This window comes from Triticum aestivum, chromosome 2B (genome assembly GCF_018294505.1).
Source record: "Triticum aestivum cultivar Chinese Spring chromosome 2B, IWGSC CS RefSeq v2.1, whole genome shotgun sequence".
Classification (NCBI taxonomy): domain Eukaryota; kingdom Viridiplantae; phylum Streptophyta; class Magnoliopsida; order Poales; family Poaceae; genus Triticum; species Triticum aestivum.
Genome location: NC_057798.1, coordinates 158,378,146 through 158,396,218, shown reverse-complemented (window position 1 = coordinate 158,396,218; position 18,073 = coordinate 158,378,146). Strand labels below are relative to the sequence as shown.

Here is an 18,073-nt window from a genome sequence, read left to right as displayed (position 1 = left end):
GTCAAGTAGCTTTCATTAAGTGCAATGTCAAAGGATTACCTGTGATCTACGGCTTCCAGTTCATGCGTGCGTATCGAGTAAAGGCAACTCACGTTCTTAATTTCATGTGGTGGAGAGAAAACAATTTGTTAATCTGGATGCTACTCCCTCCTTTCCAGTTTATAGGGCTCAAATCTGAAATCTCATCAACCAAGGCATTTTGTGAGTGGAGAAATGTATCTCGTACTTTACAAAATTACTCAAATTAAACTCACGCATTAATTTAGATTAAATGCATTGCATGCATGCTTAGCCACTAGATGATTAGGAACATTACATGCATTGGTGTGTTCCTTTTTAATTCTTGCATGCAAAGATTTAATGCGCCTCAAAAACTAAAAATCAGATGGAGATGAGCCCTTTAAATTGAAAAAACAAAAAAGTTGAAATAAGCCCTATAAACCGGAAAGGAGGGAGTACTTGCCAGAGATGTAATCTCAACGATGCATCAGTACTTATCTTCAGACACTTCTACAGCTGACCAGTTCTAATCAACTAATTACCGATTAAGTAAATACTCCACGTGCATGCTACCGTACGTGATTAGAGAACTTGTCATCGGTTCACTAAGTCAGTTCACAACACAAAGCGTGCGCGCCTTCCGCGTGTGAGATCCAACACTCATCATCAATCACCCATGCACGGCCTCCACTATATATACCGACGCAACCCAGTCTGCTTTCAACACGCAACTCATCACACACTCCCCCGAGCTCACTCACAATGGCTGCTAGCACTAAGCTTGTAGCTCTTGGCTTTGTTGTCCTCGTGAGCATTGGGTTCACCGATGCTTCGAGGATGCTGGCTAGTTCCTCTAGTGCTGGGGGTGGAGGCGGGGGAGGCGGAGGCGGTGGCAGCTCGTCGGGTGGGGTTGGGAGTGGATGGGGTGAAGGGTCCGGAGGAGGCGGTGGCTTGGGATATGGTGGTGAGAGTGGTGGAGATTCCAATAAGAATTACGTTGCCAAAGGAGCAGGTGGAGGAGGAGGAAACGGTGCTGGCGGTGGTTCTCAAGGCGGAGCCGGGTCTGGTTCCGGCTCTGGTGGTGGAAACGGTGTCGGTTTGAGTGGATCGGCATCAGCCCCTAGTGGCAATGGGTACGCCAATGCTGATGGTCAGGGTGGGGGCGGTGGTGGAGGTGCTGGTGCAGATGGGTCAAGCGGGTCTGGAGCCGGAGATGGTGCCGGCGAAGGATATGGTGAGAGTGGCATAGCAACCGCACCAGCTCCTTCTGCTGGTGGTGCCAGCTACTCTGATGCCGGAGGTAGTGGTACTGGTGGTGGTGGCGGTGATGGAGGAAATGGAGGTGGTAATGGCGCTGGAGGTGGACAGGCGACCAGCGATGACACTTCCAGAGGCAATGCCAGTAGAGGGGGTAGCGGCAACGGTGGTGGCCAAGGTGGAGGTGTAGCTCAAGGTCCAAGCATGGGAGTTGGTTCTGGTTCTGGCTTTGGGGGCGGGCATACTGGTAGCACTGGCTCCTTTGGTCAAGGTTATGCCACCGGATTCGGTGGTGGAAAGGGTGGGGGCACGGGCGGCAGCTACAACGGTGGGTCTGGCAATGGTGGAGGCTGTTGGGGAACGTAGTAATTTCAAAAAAAATCCTACGCACACGCAAGATCATGGTGATGACATAGCAACGAGATGGGAGAGTTTTGTTCACGTACCCTCGTAGACCGAAAGCGGAAGCGTTATGACAACGCGGTTGATGTAGTCGTACGTCTTCACGATCCGACCGATCCAAGCACCGAACGTACGGCACCTCCGAGTTCAGCACACGTTCAGCTCGATGACGATCCCCGGGCTCCGATCCAGCAAAGCTTCGGGGATGAGTTCCATCAGCACGACGCCGTGGTGACGATGATGATGTTCTATCGGCGCAGGGCTTCGCCTAAACTCCGCGACGATATGACCGAGGTGGAATATGGTGGAGGGGGGCACCGCACACGGCTAAGGAACGATCCGTAGATCAACTTGTGTGTCTAGAGGTGCCCCCCTCCTCCGTATATAAAGGGGGAGAGGAGGAGGGGGCCGGCCAAGGGGAGAGGCGCGCCCTAGGGGGGACAATCCTACTCCAAGTAGGTTTGGCCCCCCTTTCCTATTAGGAGTAGGAGAGGGAAGGAAGAGAGGGGAGGGAAGAAGGAAAGGGGGGGCCGGCCCCCCTCCCAATTTGGATTGGGCTTGGGGGGGGGCGCCCCCTCCTTTGCTCCTTCTCCCTCCTTTCCACTAAGGCCCAATAAGGCCCATATACTTACCGGGGGGTTCCGGTAACCTCCCGGAGTTCCGGTATAGTCCCAATCTCACCCGGAACCTTTCCGGTGTCCAAATATATCCGTCCAATATATCAATCTTTATGTCTTGACCATTTCGAGACTCCTCGTCATGTCCGTGATCACATCCGGGACTCCAAACAAACTTCGGTACATCAAAACTTATAAACTCATAATAAAACTGTCATCGTAACGTTAAGCGTGCGGACCCTACGGGTTCGAGAACTATGTAGACATGACCTAGAACTATTCTCGGTCAATAACCAATAGCGGGACCTGGATGCCCATATTGGCTCCTACATATTCTACGAAGATCTTTATCGGTCAAACCGCATAACAACATACGTTGTTCCCTTTGTCATCGGTATGTTACTTGCTCGAGATTCGATCGTCGGTATCCAATACCTAGTTCAATCTCGTTACCGGCAAGTCTCTTTACTCGTTACGTAATGCATCATTCCGTAACTAACTCATTAGCTACATTGCTTGCAAGGCTTATAGTGATGTGCATTACCGAGAGGGCCCAGAGATACCTCTCCGACAATCGGAGTGACAAAACCTAATCTCGAAATACGCCAACCTAACATGTACCTTCGGAGACACCTGTAGTACTCCTTTATAATCACCCAGTTATGTTGTGACGTTTGTTAGCACCCAAAGTGTTCCTCTGGTAAATGGGAGTTGCATAATCTCATAGTTTCAGGAACATGTATAAGTCATGAAGAAAGCAATAGCAACATACTAAACGATCAAGTGCTAGGCTAACGGAATGGGTCAAGTCAATCACATCATTCTACCAATGATGTGATCCCGTTAATCAAATGACAACTCTTTTGTCCATGGCTAGGAAACATAACCATCTTTGATAAACGAGCTAGTCAAGTAGAGGCATACTAGTGACACTATGTTTGTCTATGTATTCACACATGTATTATGTTTCCGGTTAATACAATTCTAGCATGAATAATAAACATTTATCATGATATGAGGAAATAAATAATAACTTTATTATTGCCTCTAGGGCATATTTCCTTCAGTCTCCCACTTGCACTAGAGTCAATAATCTAGATTACATAGTAATGATTCTAACACCCATGGAGTCTTGGTGCTGATCATGTTTTGCTCATGAGAGAGGCTTAGTCAACGGGTCTGCAACATTCAGATCCGTATGTATCTTGCAAATCTCTATGTCTCCCACTTGGACTTGGTCCCGGATGGAATTGAAGCGTCTCTTGATGTGCTTGGTCCTCTTGTGAAATCTGGATTCCTTTGCCAAGGCAATTGCACCAGTATTGTCACAGAAGATCTTCATTGGTCCCGATGCACTAGGTATTACACCTAGATCGGTAATGAACTCCTTCATCCAGACTCCTTCATTTGCTGCTTCCGAAGCAGCTATGTACTCCGCTTCACATGTAGATCCCGCCACGACGCTTTGTTTAGAACTGTACCAACTTACAGCTCCACCGTTTAATAAAAATACGTATCCGGTTTGCGATTTAGAATCGTCCAGATCAGTGTCAAAGCTTGCATCGACGTAACCATTTACGACTAGCTCTTTGTCACCTCCATATACGAGAAACATATCCTTAGTCCTTTTCAGGTATTTCAGGATGTTCTTGACCGATGTCCAGTGATCCACTCCTGGATTACCTTGGTACCTTCCTGCCAAGCTTATTGCTAAGCATACATCAGGTATGGTACACAATATTGCCTACATGATAGAGCCTATGGCTGAAGCATAGGGAACATCTTTCATTTTCTCTCTATCTTCTGCTGTGGTCGGGCATTGAGTCCGACTCAACTTCACACCTTGTAACACGGGCAAGAACCCTTTCTTTGCCTGATCTATTTTGAACCTTTTCAAAATTTTATCAAGGTATGTGCTTTGTGAAAGTCCTATTAAGCGTCTTGATCTATCTCTATAAATCTTGATGCCCAATATGTAAGCAGCTTCACCAAGGTCTTTCATTGAAAAACTTTTATTCAAGTATCCCTTTATGCTATCCAGAAATTCTATATCATTTCCAGTTAATAATATGTCATCTACATATAATACCAGAAATGCTATAGAGCTCCCACTCACTTTCTTGTAAATACAGGCTTCTCCAAAAGTCTGTATAAAACCATATGCTTTGATCACACCATCAAAGCGTTTATTCCAACTCCGAGATGCTTGCACCAGTCCATAAATGGATCGCTGGAGCTTGCACACTTTGTTAGCACCTTTTGGATCAACAAAACCTTCTGGCAGCATCATATACAACTCTTCTTCCAGAAATCCATTCAAGAATGCAATTTTGACATCCATTTGCCAAATTTCATAATCATGAAATGCAGCAATAGCTAACATGATTCGGACAGACTTAAGCATCGCTACGGGTGAGAAAGTCTCATCGTAGTCAACCCCTTGAACTTGTCGAAAACCTTTCGCAACAAGTCGAGCTTTATAGATAGTTACATTACCATCAGCATCAGTCTTCTTCTTAAAAATCCATTTATTCTCAATGGCTTGCCGATCATCGGGCAAGTCAACCAAAGTCCATACTTTGTTTTCATACATGGATCCCATCTTAGATTTCATGGCCTCTAGCCATTTTGTGGAATCTGGGCTCATCATCGCTTCCTCATAGTTCGTAGGTTCGTCATGGTCAAGTAACATGACTTCCAGAATAGCATTACCGTACCACTCTGGTGCGGATCTTACTCTGGTAGACCTACGAGGTTCAGTAGAAACTTGATCTAAAGTTTCATGATCAATATCATTAGCTTCCTCACTAATTGGTGTAGGTGTCACAGAAACTGATTTCTGTGATGAACTACTTTCCAATAAGGGAGCAGGTACAGTTACCTCATCAAGTTCTACTTTCCTCCCACTCACTTCTTTCGAGAGAAACTCCTTCTCTAGAAAGGATCCATTCTTAGCAACGAACGTCTTGCCTTCGGATTTGTGATAGAAGGTGTATCCAACTGTCTCCTTTGGGTATCCTATGAAGACACATTTCTCCGATTTAGGTTCGAGCTTATCTGGTTGAAGTTTCTTCACATAAGCATCGCAGCCCCAAACTTTAAGAAACGACAACTTCGGTTTCTTGCCAAACCATAGTTCATAAGGCGTCGTCTCAACGGATTTTGATGGTGCCCTGTTTAACGTGAATGCGGCCGTCTCTAAAGCATAACCCCAGAACGATAGCAGTAAATCAGTAAGAGACATCATAGATCGCACCATATCTAGTAAAGTACGATTACAACGTTCGGACACACCATTTCGTTGTGGTGTTCCGGGTGGCATGAGTTGCGAAACTATTCCGCATTGTTTCAAATGTAGACCAAACTCGTAACTCAAATATTCTCCTCCATGATCAGATCGTAGAAATTTTATTTTCTTGTTACGATGATTTTCCACTTCACTCTGAAATTCTTTGAACTTTTCAAATGTTTCAGACTTGTGTTTCATTAAGTAGATATACCCATATCTGCTCAAATCATCTGTGAAGGTGAGAAAATAATGATATCCGCCACGAGCTTCAACATTCATCGGACCACATATATCTATATGTATGATTTCCAACAAATCTGTTGCTCTCTCCATAGTACCGGAGAACGGTGTTTTAGTCATCTTGCCCATGCGGCATGGTTCGCAAGTACCAAGTGATTCATAATCAAGTGATTCAAAAAGTCCATCAGTATGGAGTTTCTTCATGCGCTTTACACCGATATGACCTAAACGACAGTGCCACAAATAAGTTGCACTATCATTATCAACTCTGCATCTTTTGGCTTCGACATTATGAATATGTGTATCACTACTATCGAGATTCAATAAAAATAGACCACTCTTCAAGGGCGCATGACCATAAAAGATATTACTCATATAAATAGAACAACCATTATTCTCTAATTTAAATGAATAACCGTCTTGCATCAAACAAGATCCAGATATAATGTTCATGCTCAACGCTGGCACCAAATAATAATTATTCAAGTCTAAAACTAATCCCGAAGATAGATGTAGAGGTAGCGTGCCAACCGCGATCACATCGACTTTGGAACTGTTTCCCACGCTCATCGTCACCTCGTCCTTGGCCAGTGCTCGCTTATTCCGTAGTCCCTGTTTCGAGTTGCAAATGTTAGCAACAGAACCAGTATCAAATACCCAGGTGCTACTGCAAGCTCTAGTAAGGTACACATCAATAACATGTATATCACATATACCTTTGTTCACCTTGCCATCCTTCTTATCCGCCAAATACTTGGGGCAGTTCCGCTTCCAGTGTCCAGTCTGCTTGCAGTAGAAGCACTCAGTTTCAGGCTTAGGTCCAGACTTGGGTTTCTTCTCTTGAGCAGCAACTTGCTTGCTGTTCTTCTTGAAGTTCCCCTTCTTCTTCCCTTTGCCCTTTTTCTTAAAACTAGTGGTCTTGTTGACCATCAACACTTGATGCTCCTTCTTGATTTCTACCTCCGCAGCTTTTAGCATTGCGAAGAGCTCGGGAATTGTCTTGTTCATCCCTTGCATATTATAGTGTTGGAAATATGCCCTAGAGGCAATAATAAAAGCATTATTATTATATTTCCTTGTTCATGATAATTGTCTTTATTCATGCTATAATTGTGTTATCCGGAAATCGTAATACATGTGTGAATAACAGACACCAACATGTCCCTAGTGAGCCTCTAGTTGACTAGCTCGTTGATCAACAGATAGTCATGGTTTCCTGACTATGGACACCGGATGTCATTGATAACGAGATCACATCATTGGGAGAATGATGTGATGGACAAGACCCAATCCTAAACATAGCACAAGATCGTATAGTTCGTTTGCTAGAGTTTTCCAATGTCAAAGTATCTTTTCCTTAGACCATGAGATCGTGTAACTCCCGGATACCGTAGGAGTGCTTTGGGTATGCCAAACGTCACAACGTAACTGGGTGACTATAAAGGTAGACTACGGGTATCTCCGAAAGTGTCTGTTGGGTGACATGGATCAAGACTGGGATTTGTCACTCCGTATGACGGAGAGGTATCACTGGGCCCACTCGGTAATGCATCATCATAATGAGCTCAGAATGACCAAGTGTCTGGTCACGGGATCATGCATTACGGTACGAGTAAAGTGACTTGCCGGTAACGAGATTGAACGAGGTATTGGGATACCGACGATCGAATCTCGGGCAAGTAACATATCGATAGACAAAGGGAATAGCGTACGGGATTGATTGAATCCTCGACATCGTGGTTCATCCGATGAGATCATCGTGGAGCATGTGGGAGCCAACATGGGTATCCAGATCCCGCTGTTGGTTATTGACCGGAGAGTTGTCTCGGTCATGTCTGCTTGTCTCCCGAACCCGTAGGGTCTACACACTTAAGGTTCGGTGACGCTAGGGTTATGAAGATATGTATATGCAGAAACCCGAATGTTGTTCGGAGTCCCGGATGAGATCCCGGACGTCACGAGGAGTTCCAGAATGGTCTGGAGGTAAAGAATTATATATATGAAGTGCTATTTCGGGCATCGGGACAAGTTTCGGGGTTATCGGTATTGTACCGGGACCACCGGAAGGGTCCCGGGGGTCCACCGGGTGGGGCCACCTGTCCCGGGGGGCCACATGGGCTGTAGGGGGTGCGCCTTGGCCTAGATGGGCCAAGGGTACCAGCCCCTATAGGCCCATGCGCCTAGGGTTTCCACCATGGAAGAGTCCATGTGGTGGAAGGCACCCCTAGGTGCCTTGGAGGGGAGGGAAACCTCCCCTTGGCCGCCGCCCCCCTAGTAGATCTCATCTACTAGGGCTGGCGCCCCCCCAGGCACCCCTATATATAGTGGGGGGAAGAGGAGGGATTTCACACCAGCCCCTGGCGCCTCCATCTCCCCCCGTTACGTCTCTCCCTCGTAGTCTCGGCGAAGCCCTGCTGCTGTGACGCCCTGCATCCACCACCACGCCGTCGTGCTGCTGGATCTTCATCAACCTCTCCTCCCCCCTTGCTGGATCAAGAAGGAGGAGACGTCTCCCGTCCCGTACGTGTGTTGAACGCGGAGGTGCCGTTCGTTCGGCGCTGGTCATCGGTGATTTGAATCACGTCGAGTACGACTACATCATCACCGTTCTTTTGAACGCTTCCGTGCGCGATCTACAAAGGTATGTAGATGCATCTAATCACTCGTTGCTAGATGAACTCCTAGATGATCTTGGTGAAACGAGTAGGAAAATTTTTGTTTTCTGCAACGTTCCCCAACAGTGGCATCATGAGCTAGGTCTATGGTAGTTCTTCTTGCGCGAGTAGAACACAATTTGTTGTGGGCGTAGATTTTTCAACTTTCTTGCCGTTACTAGTCCTTTCTTGCTTCAGCGGTATTGTGGGATGAAGCGGCCCGGACCAACCTTACACGTACGCTTACGTGAGACCGGTTCCACCGACTAACATGCACTAGTTGCATAAGGTGGCTGGCGGGTGTCTGTCTCTCTCACTTTAGTTGGAGCGGAATCGATGAACAGGGTCCTTATGAAGGGTAAATAGAAGTTGACAAATCACGTTGTGGCTTTAACGTAGGTAAGAAAACGTTCTTGCTAGAACCCTAATTCAGCCACGTAAAACTTGCAACAACAATTAGAGGACGTCTAACTTGTTTTTGCAGCAAGTGGTTTGTGATATGATATGGCCAAAGTTGTGATGAATGATGAATGATCTATATGTTCATGCTATTGTAATAGGATTCACGACTTGCATGTCGATGAGTATGACAACCGGCAGGAGCCATAGGAGTTGTCGTTATTCTTTTTATGACCTGCGTGTCATCGAGAAATGCCATGTAAATTACTTTACTTTATTGCTAAACGCGTTAGCCATAGTAGTAGAAGTAATAGTTGGCGAGCAACTTCATGGAGACACGATGATGGAGATCATGATGATGGAGATCATGGTGTCAAGCCGGTGACAAGATGATCATGGAGCCCCAAGATGGAGATCAAAGGAGCTATGTGATATTGGCCATATCATGTCACATTTATTATTTGATTGCATGTGATGTTTATCATGTTTTGCATCTTGTTTACTTAGAACAACAGTAGTAAATAAGATGATCCCTCACAATAAATTCAAGAAGTGTTCCCCCTAACTGTGCACCGTTGCGACAGTTTGCTGTTTCAAAACACCACATGATGATCGGGTGTTTTATTCAGACGTTCACATACAACGGGTGTAAGACAGATTTACACATGCAAACACTTAGGTTAACTTGACGAGCCTAGCATGTACAGACATGGCCTCGGAACACAGAAGACCGAAAGGTCGAGCATGAGTCGTATAGAAGATACGATCAACATGAAGATGTTCACCGACGTTGACTAGTCCGTCTCACGTGATGATCGGACACGGTCTAGTTAAACTCGGATCATGTAATACTTAGATGACTGGAGGGATGTCTAATCTAAGTGGGAGTTCATTAATAATTTGATTAGTTGAACTTAATTATCATGAACTTAGTCTAAATATTTTACAATATGTCTTGTAGATTAAATGGCCAACGTAGTCCTCAACTTCAACGCGTTCCTAGAGAAAACCAAGCTGAAAGACGATGGCAGCAACTATACGGACTGGGTCCGGAACCTGAGGATCATCCTCATAGCTGCCAAGAAAGATTATGTCCTACAAGCACCGCTTGGTGACGCACCCGTTCTCCCTGCAGAACAAGATGTTATGAACGCTTGGCAGGCACGTTCCGATGACTACTCCCTCGTTCAGTGCGGCATGCTTTACAGCCTAGAGCCGGGGCTCCAAAAGCGTTTTGAGAGACATGGAGCATATGAGATGTTCGAAGAGCTGAAAATGGTTTTCCAAGCTCATGCCCGGGTCGAGAGATATGAAGTCTCCGACAAATTCTTCAGCTGTAAGATGGAGGAAAACAGTTCTGTCAGTGAGCACATACTCACTATGTCTGGGTTGCATAACCGCTTGACTCAGCTGGGAGTTAATCTCCCGGATGATGCGGTCATTGACAGAATCCTCCAGTCGCTTCCACCAAGCTACAAGAGCTTTGTGATGAACTTCAATATGCAGGGGATGGAAAAGACCATTCCTGAAGTATTTGCTATGCTGAAATCAGCAGAGGTAGAAGTCAGGAAGGAACATCAAGTGTTGATGGTCAATAAAACCACTAAGTTCAAGAAAGGCAAGGGTAAAAAGAACTTCAAGAAGGACGGCAAGGAGGTTGCCGCGCCCGGCAAGCAAGCTGCCGGGAAGAAGCCAAAGAATGGACCCAAGCCCGAGACTGAGTGCTTTTATTGCAAGGGAAGCGGTCACTGGAAGCGGAACTGCCCTAAGTACTTAGCGGATAAGAAGGCCGGCAAAACAAAAGGTATATGTGATATACATGTAATTGATGTGTACCTTACTAGTGCCCGTAGTAGCTCCTGGGTATTTGATACCGGTGCAGTTGCTCACATTTGTAACTCAAAGCAGGGGCTGCGGAATAAGCAGAAACTGGCAAAGGACGAGGTGACGATGCGCGTCGGGAATGGTTCCAAGGTCAATGTGGTCGCCGTCGGCACGCTACCTCTGCATCTCCCTTCGGGATTAGTTTTAAACCTTAATAATTGTTATTTAGTGCCAGCTTTGAGCATGAACATTGTATCGGGATCTCGTTTAATTCGAGATGGCTACTCTTTTAAATCTGAGAATAATGGTTGTTCCATTTTTATGAGAGATATGTTTTATGGTCATGCTCCTATGGTGAATGGTTTATTCTTTATGAATCTCGAACGTGATGCTACACATGTTCATAATGTGAGTACCAAAAGAAGTAAGGTTGAAAACGATAGTCCCACATACCTGTGGCACTGCCGCCTTGGTCACATAGGTGTCAAACGCATGAAGAAGCTCCATGCTGATGGACTTTTAGAGTCTCTTGATTATGAATCATTTGACACATGCGAACCATGCCTTATGGGTAAAATGACCAAGACTCCGTTCTCAGGAACAATGGAGCGAGCAACCGACTTATTGGAAATCATACATACTGATGTGTGCGGTCCAATGAGTGTTGAGGCTCGCGGTGGCTATCGTTATGTTCTCACCCTCACTGATGATTTAAGTAGGTATGGGTATATCTACTTAATGAAACACAAGTCTGAAACCTTTGAAAAGTTCAAGGAATTTCAGAGTGAGGTTGAAAATCAACGTGACAGGAAAATCAAGTTTCTACGATCAGATCGTGGAGGAGAATACTTGAGTCACGAGTTAGGCACACACTTAAGAAAATGTGGAATAGTTTCACAACTCACGCCGCCTGGAACACCTCAGCGTAATGGTGTGTCCGAACGTCGTAATCGCACTCTATTAGATATGGTGCGATCTATGATGTCTCTTACCGATTTACCGCTATCCTTTTGGGGCTATGCTTTAGAGACTGCCGCGTTCACTTTAAATAGGGCTCCGTCGAAATCCGTTGAGACGACACCGTATGAATTATGGTTTGGGAAGAAACCTAAGCTGTCGTTTCTAAAAGTTTGGGGATGCGATGCTTATGTCAAGAAACTTCAACCTGAAAAGCTCGAACCCAAGTCGGAAAAATGCGTCTTCATAGAATACCCAAAATAAATTATTGGGTACACCTTCTACCTCAGATCCGAAGGCAAGATCTTTGTTGCCAAGAATGGGTCCTTTCTGGAGAAAGAGTTTCTCTCGAAAGAAGTACTGGGAGGAAAGTAGAGCTTGATGAAGTATTACCTCTTGATCCGGAAAATGGCGCAACTCAAGAAAATGTTCCTGAGGTGCCTGCACCGACTAGAGAGGAAGTTAATGACAATGATCAAGATACTTCTGATCAAGCCCCTACTGAAATTCGAAGGTCCACAAGGACACGTTCCGCACCAGAGTGGTACGGCAACCCTGTCTTGGAAATCATGCTGTTAGACAACGGTGAACCTTCGAACTATGAAGAAGCGATGGCGGGCCCGGATTCCGACAAATGGCTAGAAGCCATGAAATCCGAGATAGGATCCATGTATGAAAACAAAGTATGGACTTTGACTGACTTGCCCGTTGAGCGGCGAGCCATAGAAAATAAATGGATCTTTAAGAGGAAGATAGACGCGGATGGTAATGTGACCATCTATAAAGCTCGGCTTGTCGCTAAGGGTTATCGACAAGTTCAAGGGGTTGACTACGATGAGACTTCCTCACCGGTAGCGAAGCTGAAGTCCATCCGAATCATGTTAGCAATTGCCGCATTCTATGATTACAAAATATGGCAAATGGACGTCAAAACGACATTCCTTAATGGTTTCCTTAAGGAAGAATTGTATATGATGCAGCCGGAAGGTTTTGTCGATCCTAAGAATGCTGACAAAGTGTGCAAGCTTCAACGCTCAATTTATGGGCTGGTGCAAGCATCTCGGAGTTGGAACATTCGCTTTGATGAGATGATCAAAGCGTTGGGGTTTACACAGACTTATGGAGAAGCCTACGTTTACAAGAAAGTGAGTGGGAGCTCTGTAGCATTTCTCATATTATATGTAGATGACATACTTTTGATGGGAAATGATATAGAACTCTTGGACAGCATCAAGGCCTACTTGAATAAAAGTTTTTCAATGAAGGACCTTGGAGAAGCTGCTTATATATTAGGCATCAAAATCTATAGAGATAGATCGAGACGCCTCATAGGTCTTTCACAAAGCACATACCTTGATAAGATATTGAAGAAGTTCAATATGGATCAATCCAAGAAGGGGTTCTTGCCTGTGTTACAAGGTATGAAATTGAGCTCAGCTCAATGTCCGACCACGGCAGAAGATATAGAAGAGATGAGCGTCATCCCCTATGCCTCAGCCATAGGTTCTATTATGTATGCCATGTTGTGTACCAGACCTGATGTTAACCTTGCCGTCAGTTTGGTAGGAAGGTACCAAAGTAATCCCGGCAAGGAACACTGGACAGCGGTCAAGAATATCCTGAAGTACCTGAAAAGGACTAAGGAAATGTTTCTCGTTTATGGAGGTGACGAAGAGCTCGTCGTAAAGGGTTACGTCGACGCTAGCTTCGACACAGATCTGGATGACTCTAAGTCACAAACCGGATACGTGTATATTTTGAATGGTGGGGCAGTAAGCTGGTGCAGTTGCAAGCAAAGCGTCGTGGCGGGATCTACATGTGAAGCGGAGTACATGGCAGTCTCGGAGGCAGCACATGAAGCAATATGGGTGAAGGAGTTCATCACCGACCTAGGAGTCATACCCAATGCGTCGGGGCCGATCAAGCTCTTCTGTGACAACACTGGAGCTATTGCACTTGCCAAGGAGCCCAGGTTTCACAAGAAGACAAGGCACATCAAGCGTCGCTTCAACTCCATTCGTGAAAATGTTCAAGATGGAGACATAGAGATTTGCAAAGTACATACGGACCTGAATATAGCAGATCCGTTGACTAAACCTCTCCCTAGAGCAAAACATGATCAACACCAGAATTCCATGGGTGTTCGATTCATCACAATGTAACTTGATTATTGACTCTAGTGCAAGTGGGAGACTGTTGGAAATATGCCCTAGAGGCAATAATAAAAGCATTATTATTATATTTCCTTGTTCATGATAATTGTCTTTATTCATGCTATAATTGTGTTATCCGGAAATCGTAATACATGTGTGAATAACAGACACCAACATGTCCCTAGTGAGCCTCTAGTTGACTAGCTTGTTGATCAACAGATAGTCATGGTTTCCTGACTATGGACACTGGATGTCATTGATAACGAGATCACATCATTGGGAGAATGATGTGATGGACAAGACCCAATCCTAAACATAGCACAAGATCGTATAGTTCGTTTGCTAGAGTTTTCCAATGTCAAAGTATCTTTTCCTTAGACCATGAGATCGTGTAACTCCCGGTTACCGTAGGAGTGCTTTGAGTATGCCAAACGTCACAACGTAACTGGGTGACTATAAAGGTAGACTATGGGTATCTCCGAAAGTGTCTGTTGGGTGACATGGATCAAGACTGGGATTTGTCACTCCGTATGACGGAGAGGTATCACTGGGCCCACTCGGTAATGCATCATCATAATGAGCTCAGAATGACCAAGTGTCTGGTCACGGGATCATGCATTACGGTATGAGTAAAGTGACTTGCCGGTAACGAGATTGAACGAGGTATTGGGATACCGTCGATCGAATCTCGGGCAAGTAACATATCGATAGACAAAGGGAATAGCGTACGGGATTGATTGAATCCTCGACATCGTGGTTCATCTGATGAGATCATCGTGGAGCATGTGGGAGCCAACATGGGTATCCAGATCCCGCTGTTGGTTATTGACCGGAGAGTCGTCTCGGTCATGTCTGCTTGTCTCCCGAACCCATAGGGTCTACACACTTAAGGTTCGGTGACGCTAGGGTTATGAAGATATGTATATGCAGAAACCCGAATGTTGTTCGGAGTCCTGGATGAGATCCCGGACATCACGAGGAGTTCCGGAATGGTCCAGAGGTAAAGAATTATATATAGGAAGTGCTATTTCGGGCATCGGGACAAGTTTCAGGGTTATCGGTATTGTACCGGGACCACCGGAAGGGTCCCGGGGGTCCACCGGGTGGGGCCACCTGTCCCGGGGGGCCACATGGGCTGTAGGGGGTGCGCCTTGGCCTAGATGGGCCAAGGGCACCAGCCCCTATAGGCCCATGCGCCTAGGGTTTCCACCATGGAAGAGTCCATGTGGTGGAAGGCACCCCTAGGTGCCTTGGAGGGGAGGGAAACCTCCCCTTGGCCGCCGCCCCCCTAGTAGATCTCATCTACTAGGGCCGGCGCCCCCCCCCCCAGGCACCCCTATATATAGTGGGGGGAAGAGGAGGGATTTCACACCAGCCCCTGGCGCCTCCATCTCCCCCCGTTACGTCTCTCCCTCGTAGTCTCGGCGAAGCCCTGCTGCTGTGACGCCCTGCATCCACCACCACGCCGTCGTGCTGCTGGATCTTCATCAACCTCTCCTCCCCCCTTGCTGGATCAAGAAGGAGGAGACGTCTCCCGTCCCGTACGTGTGTTGAACGTGGAGGTGCCGTCCGTTCGGCGCTGGTCATCGGTGATTTGAATCACGTCGAGTACGACTACATCATCACCGTTCTTTTGAACGCTTCCGTGCGCGATCTACAAAGGTATGTAGATGCATCTAATCACTCGTTGCTAGATGAACTCCTAGATGATCTTGGTGAAACGAGTAGGAAAATTTTTGTTTTCTGCAACGTTCCCCAACATATAGTTCATCACAAAGCTCTTGTAGCTTGGTGGCAGTGATTGGAGAATTCTGTCAATGACACTATCATCAGGAAGATTAACTCCCAGTTGAATCAAGTGATTATTATACCCAGACATTTTGCGTATGTGTTCATTGACAGAACTATTCTCCTCCATCTTGCAGCTGTAGAACTTATTGGAGACTTCATATCTCTCAATCTGGGCATTTGCTTGAAATATTAACTTCAACTCCTGGAACATCTCATATGCTCCATGACGTTCAAAATGTCATTGAAGATCCGGTTCTAAGCCGTAAAGCATGGCACACTGAACTATCGAGTAGTCATCAGCTTTGCTCTGCCAGACGTTCTTAACGTCGTTAGTTGCATCAGCAGCAGGCCTGGCACCCAGCGGTGCTTCCAGGACGTAATTCTTCTGTGCAGCAATGAGGATAATCCTTAGGTTACGGACCCAGTCCGTATAATTGCTACCATCATCTTTCAACTTTGCTTTCTCAAGGAATGCATTAAAATTCAACGGAACAACAGCACGAGCCATCTATCTACAACAAACATAGACAAGCAAAATACTATCAGGTACTAAGTTCATGATAAATTTAAGTTCAATTAATCATATTACTTAAGAACTCCCACTTAGACAGACATCTCTCTAGTCATCTAAGTGATCACGTGATCCAAATCAACTAAACCATAACCGATCATCACGTGAGATGGAGTAGTTTTCAATGGCGAACATCACTATCTTGATCATATCTAGTAATGATTCACGCTCGACCTTTCCGTTGGGGAACGTAGCAGAAATTCAAAATTTTCCTACGTGTCACCAAGATCTATCTAAGGAGAAACCAGCAACGAGGGGAAGGAGAGTGCATCTACATACCCTTGTAGATCGCTAAGCGGAAGCGTTCAAGAGAACGGGGTTGAAGGAGTCGTACTCATCGTGATCCAAATCACTGGAGATCCTAGTGCCGAACGGACGGCACCTCCGCGTTCAACACACGTACAGCCCGGTGACGTCTCCCATGCCTTGATCCAGCAAGGAAAGAGGTTGAGGTTGAGGAAGACTCCATCCAGTAGCAGCACAACGGCGTGGTGGTGATGGAGGAGCATGGCAATCCTGCAGGGCTTCGCCAAACACCGCGGGAGAGGAGGAGTAGTTGGGAGAGGGGGAGGGCTGCGCCAGAACTTGTGGTGCGGCTGCCCTCCCACCCCCACATATATATAGGGGCAAGGGAGAGGGGGGCCGGCCCCCTCAGATCCAATCTGAGGAGGGGGCGGCGGCCAAGGGGGGGAGGAGTGCCTCCCAAGTCAAGTGGAGGCCCTCCCCCTTAGGGTTTTCCCCTTCCCATGCGCATGGGCCTTGGGGGGGCTGGTGCCCCTGGCCCATTAAGGCTAGGGCGCCCCCCTACAGCCCATGCTACTGTATTGGACGTGGTGGAACAATTTCCGGACCTCCGGACCCCTCCGGAATCCTCCGGAACCTTCTGGAAGCTTCCCGGTACAATACCGAAAAAACCCGAACTTTTTCCGGAACCCGAACAACAACTTTCCATATATAAATCTTTACCTCCGGACCATTCCGAAACTCCTCGTGACGTCCGGGATCTCATCCGGGACTCCGAACAACATTCAGTAACCACATACAAACTTCCTTTATAACCCTAGCGTCATCGAACCTTAAGTGTGTAGACCTTACGGGTTCAGGAACCATGTAGACATGACCTAGACGTTCTCCGGCCAATAACCAACAACGGGATCTGGATACCCATGTTGGCTCCCACATGTTCCACGATGATCTCATCGGATGAACCACGATGTCAAGGACTCAATCAATCCCGTATACAATTCCCTTTGTCTAACGGTATTGTACTTGCCCGAGATTCGATCGTCGGTATACCGATACCTTGTTCAATCTCGTTACCGGCAAGTCTCTTTACTCATTCCGTAACACATCATCCCGCGATCAACTCTTTGATCACACTGTGCACATTATGATGATGTCCTACCGAGTGGGCCCAGAGATACCTCTCCATCACACGGAGTGACAAATCCCAGTCTTGATTCGTGCCAACCCAATAGACACTTTCGGAGATACCTGTAGTGCACCTTTATAGCCACCCAGTTACGTTGTGACGTTTGGTACACCCAAAGCATTCCTACGGTATCCAGGAGTTGCACAATCTCATGGTCTAAGGAAATGATACTTGACATTAAAAAAGCTTTAGCATACGAACTACGATCTTTGTGCTAGGCTTAGGATTGGGTCTTGTCCATCACATCATTCTCCTAATGATGTGATCCCGTTATCAACGACATCCAATGTCCATGGTCAGGAAACCATAACCATCTATTGATCAACGAGCTAGTCAACTAGAGGCTTACTAGGGACATGGTGTTGTCTATGTATCCACACATGTATCTGAGTTTCCTATCAATACAATTATAGCATGGATAATAAACGATTATCATGAACAAGGAAATATAATAATAACTAATTTATTATTGCCTCTAGGGCATATT

At 46.2% G+C, this 18,073-nt stretch overlaps 1 protein-coding gene across 1 annotated transcript; it reads left to right on the top strand.

Annotated features, from left to right (window-relative positions):
- The first annotated feature begins 762 nt into the window (after positions 1–762).
- On the top strand, positions 763–1,623 carry LOC123039134 (glycine-rich cell wall structural protein 1.0-like). The gene has a single exon (XM_044462413.1). The coding sequence runs from the start codon at positions 763–765 to the stop codon at positions 1,621–1,623; it is 861 nt and encodes a 286-aa protein (XP_044318348.1).
- The last annotated feature ends 16,450 nt before the right edge of the window (positions 1,624–18,073 follow it).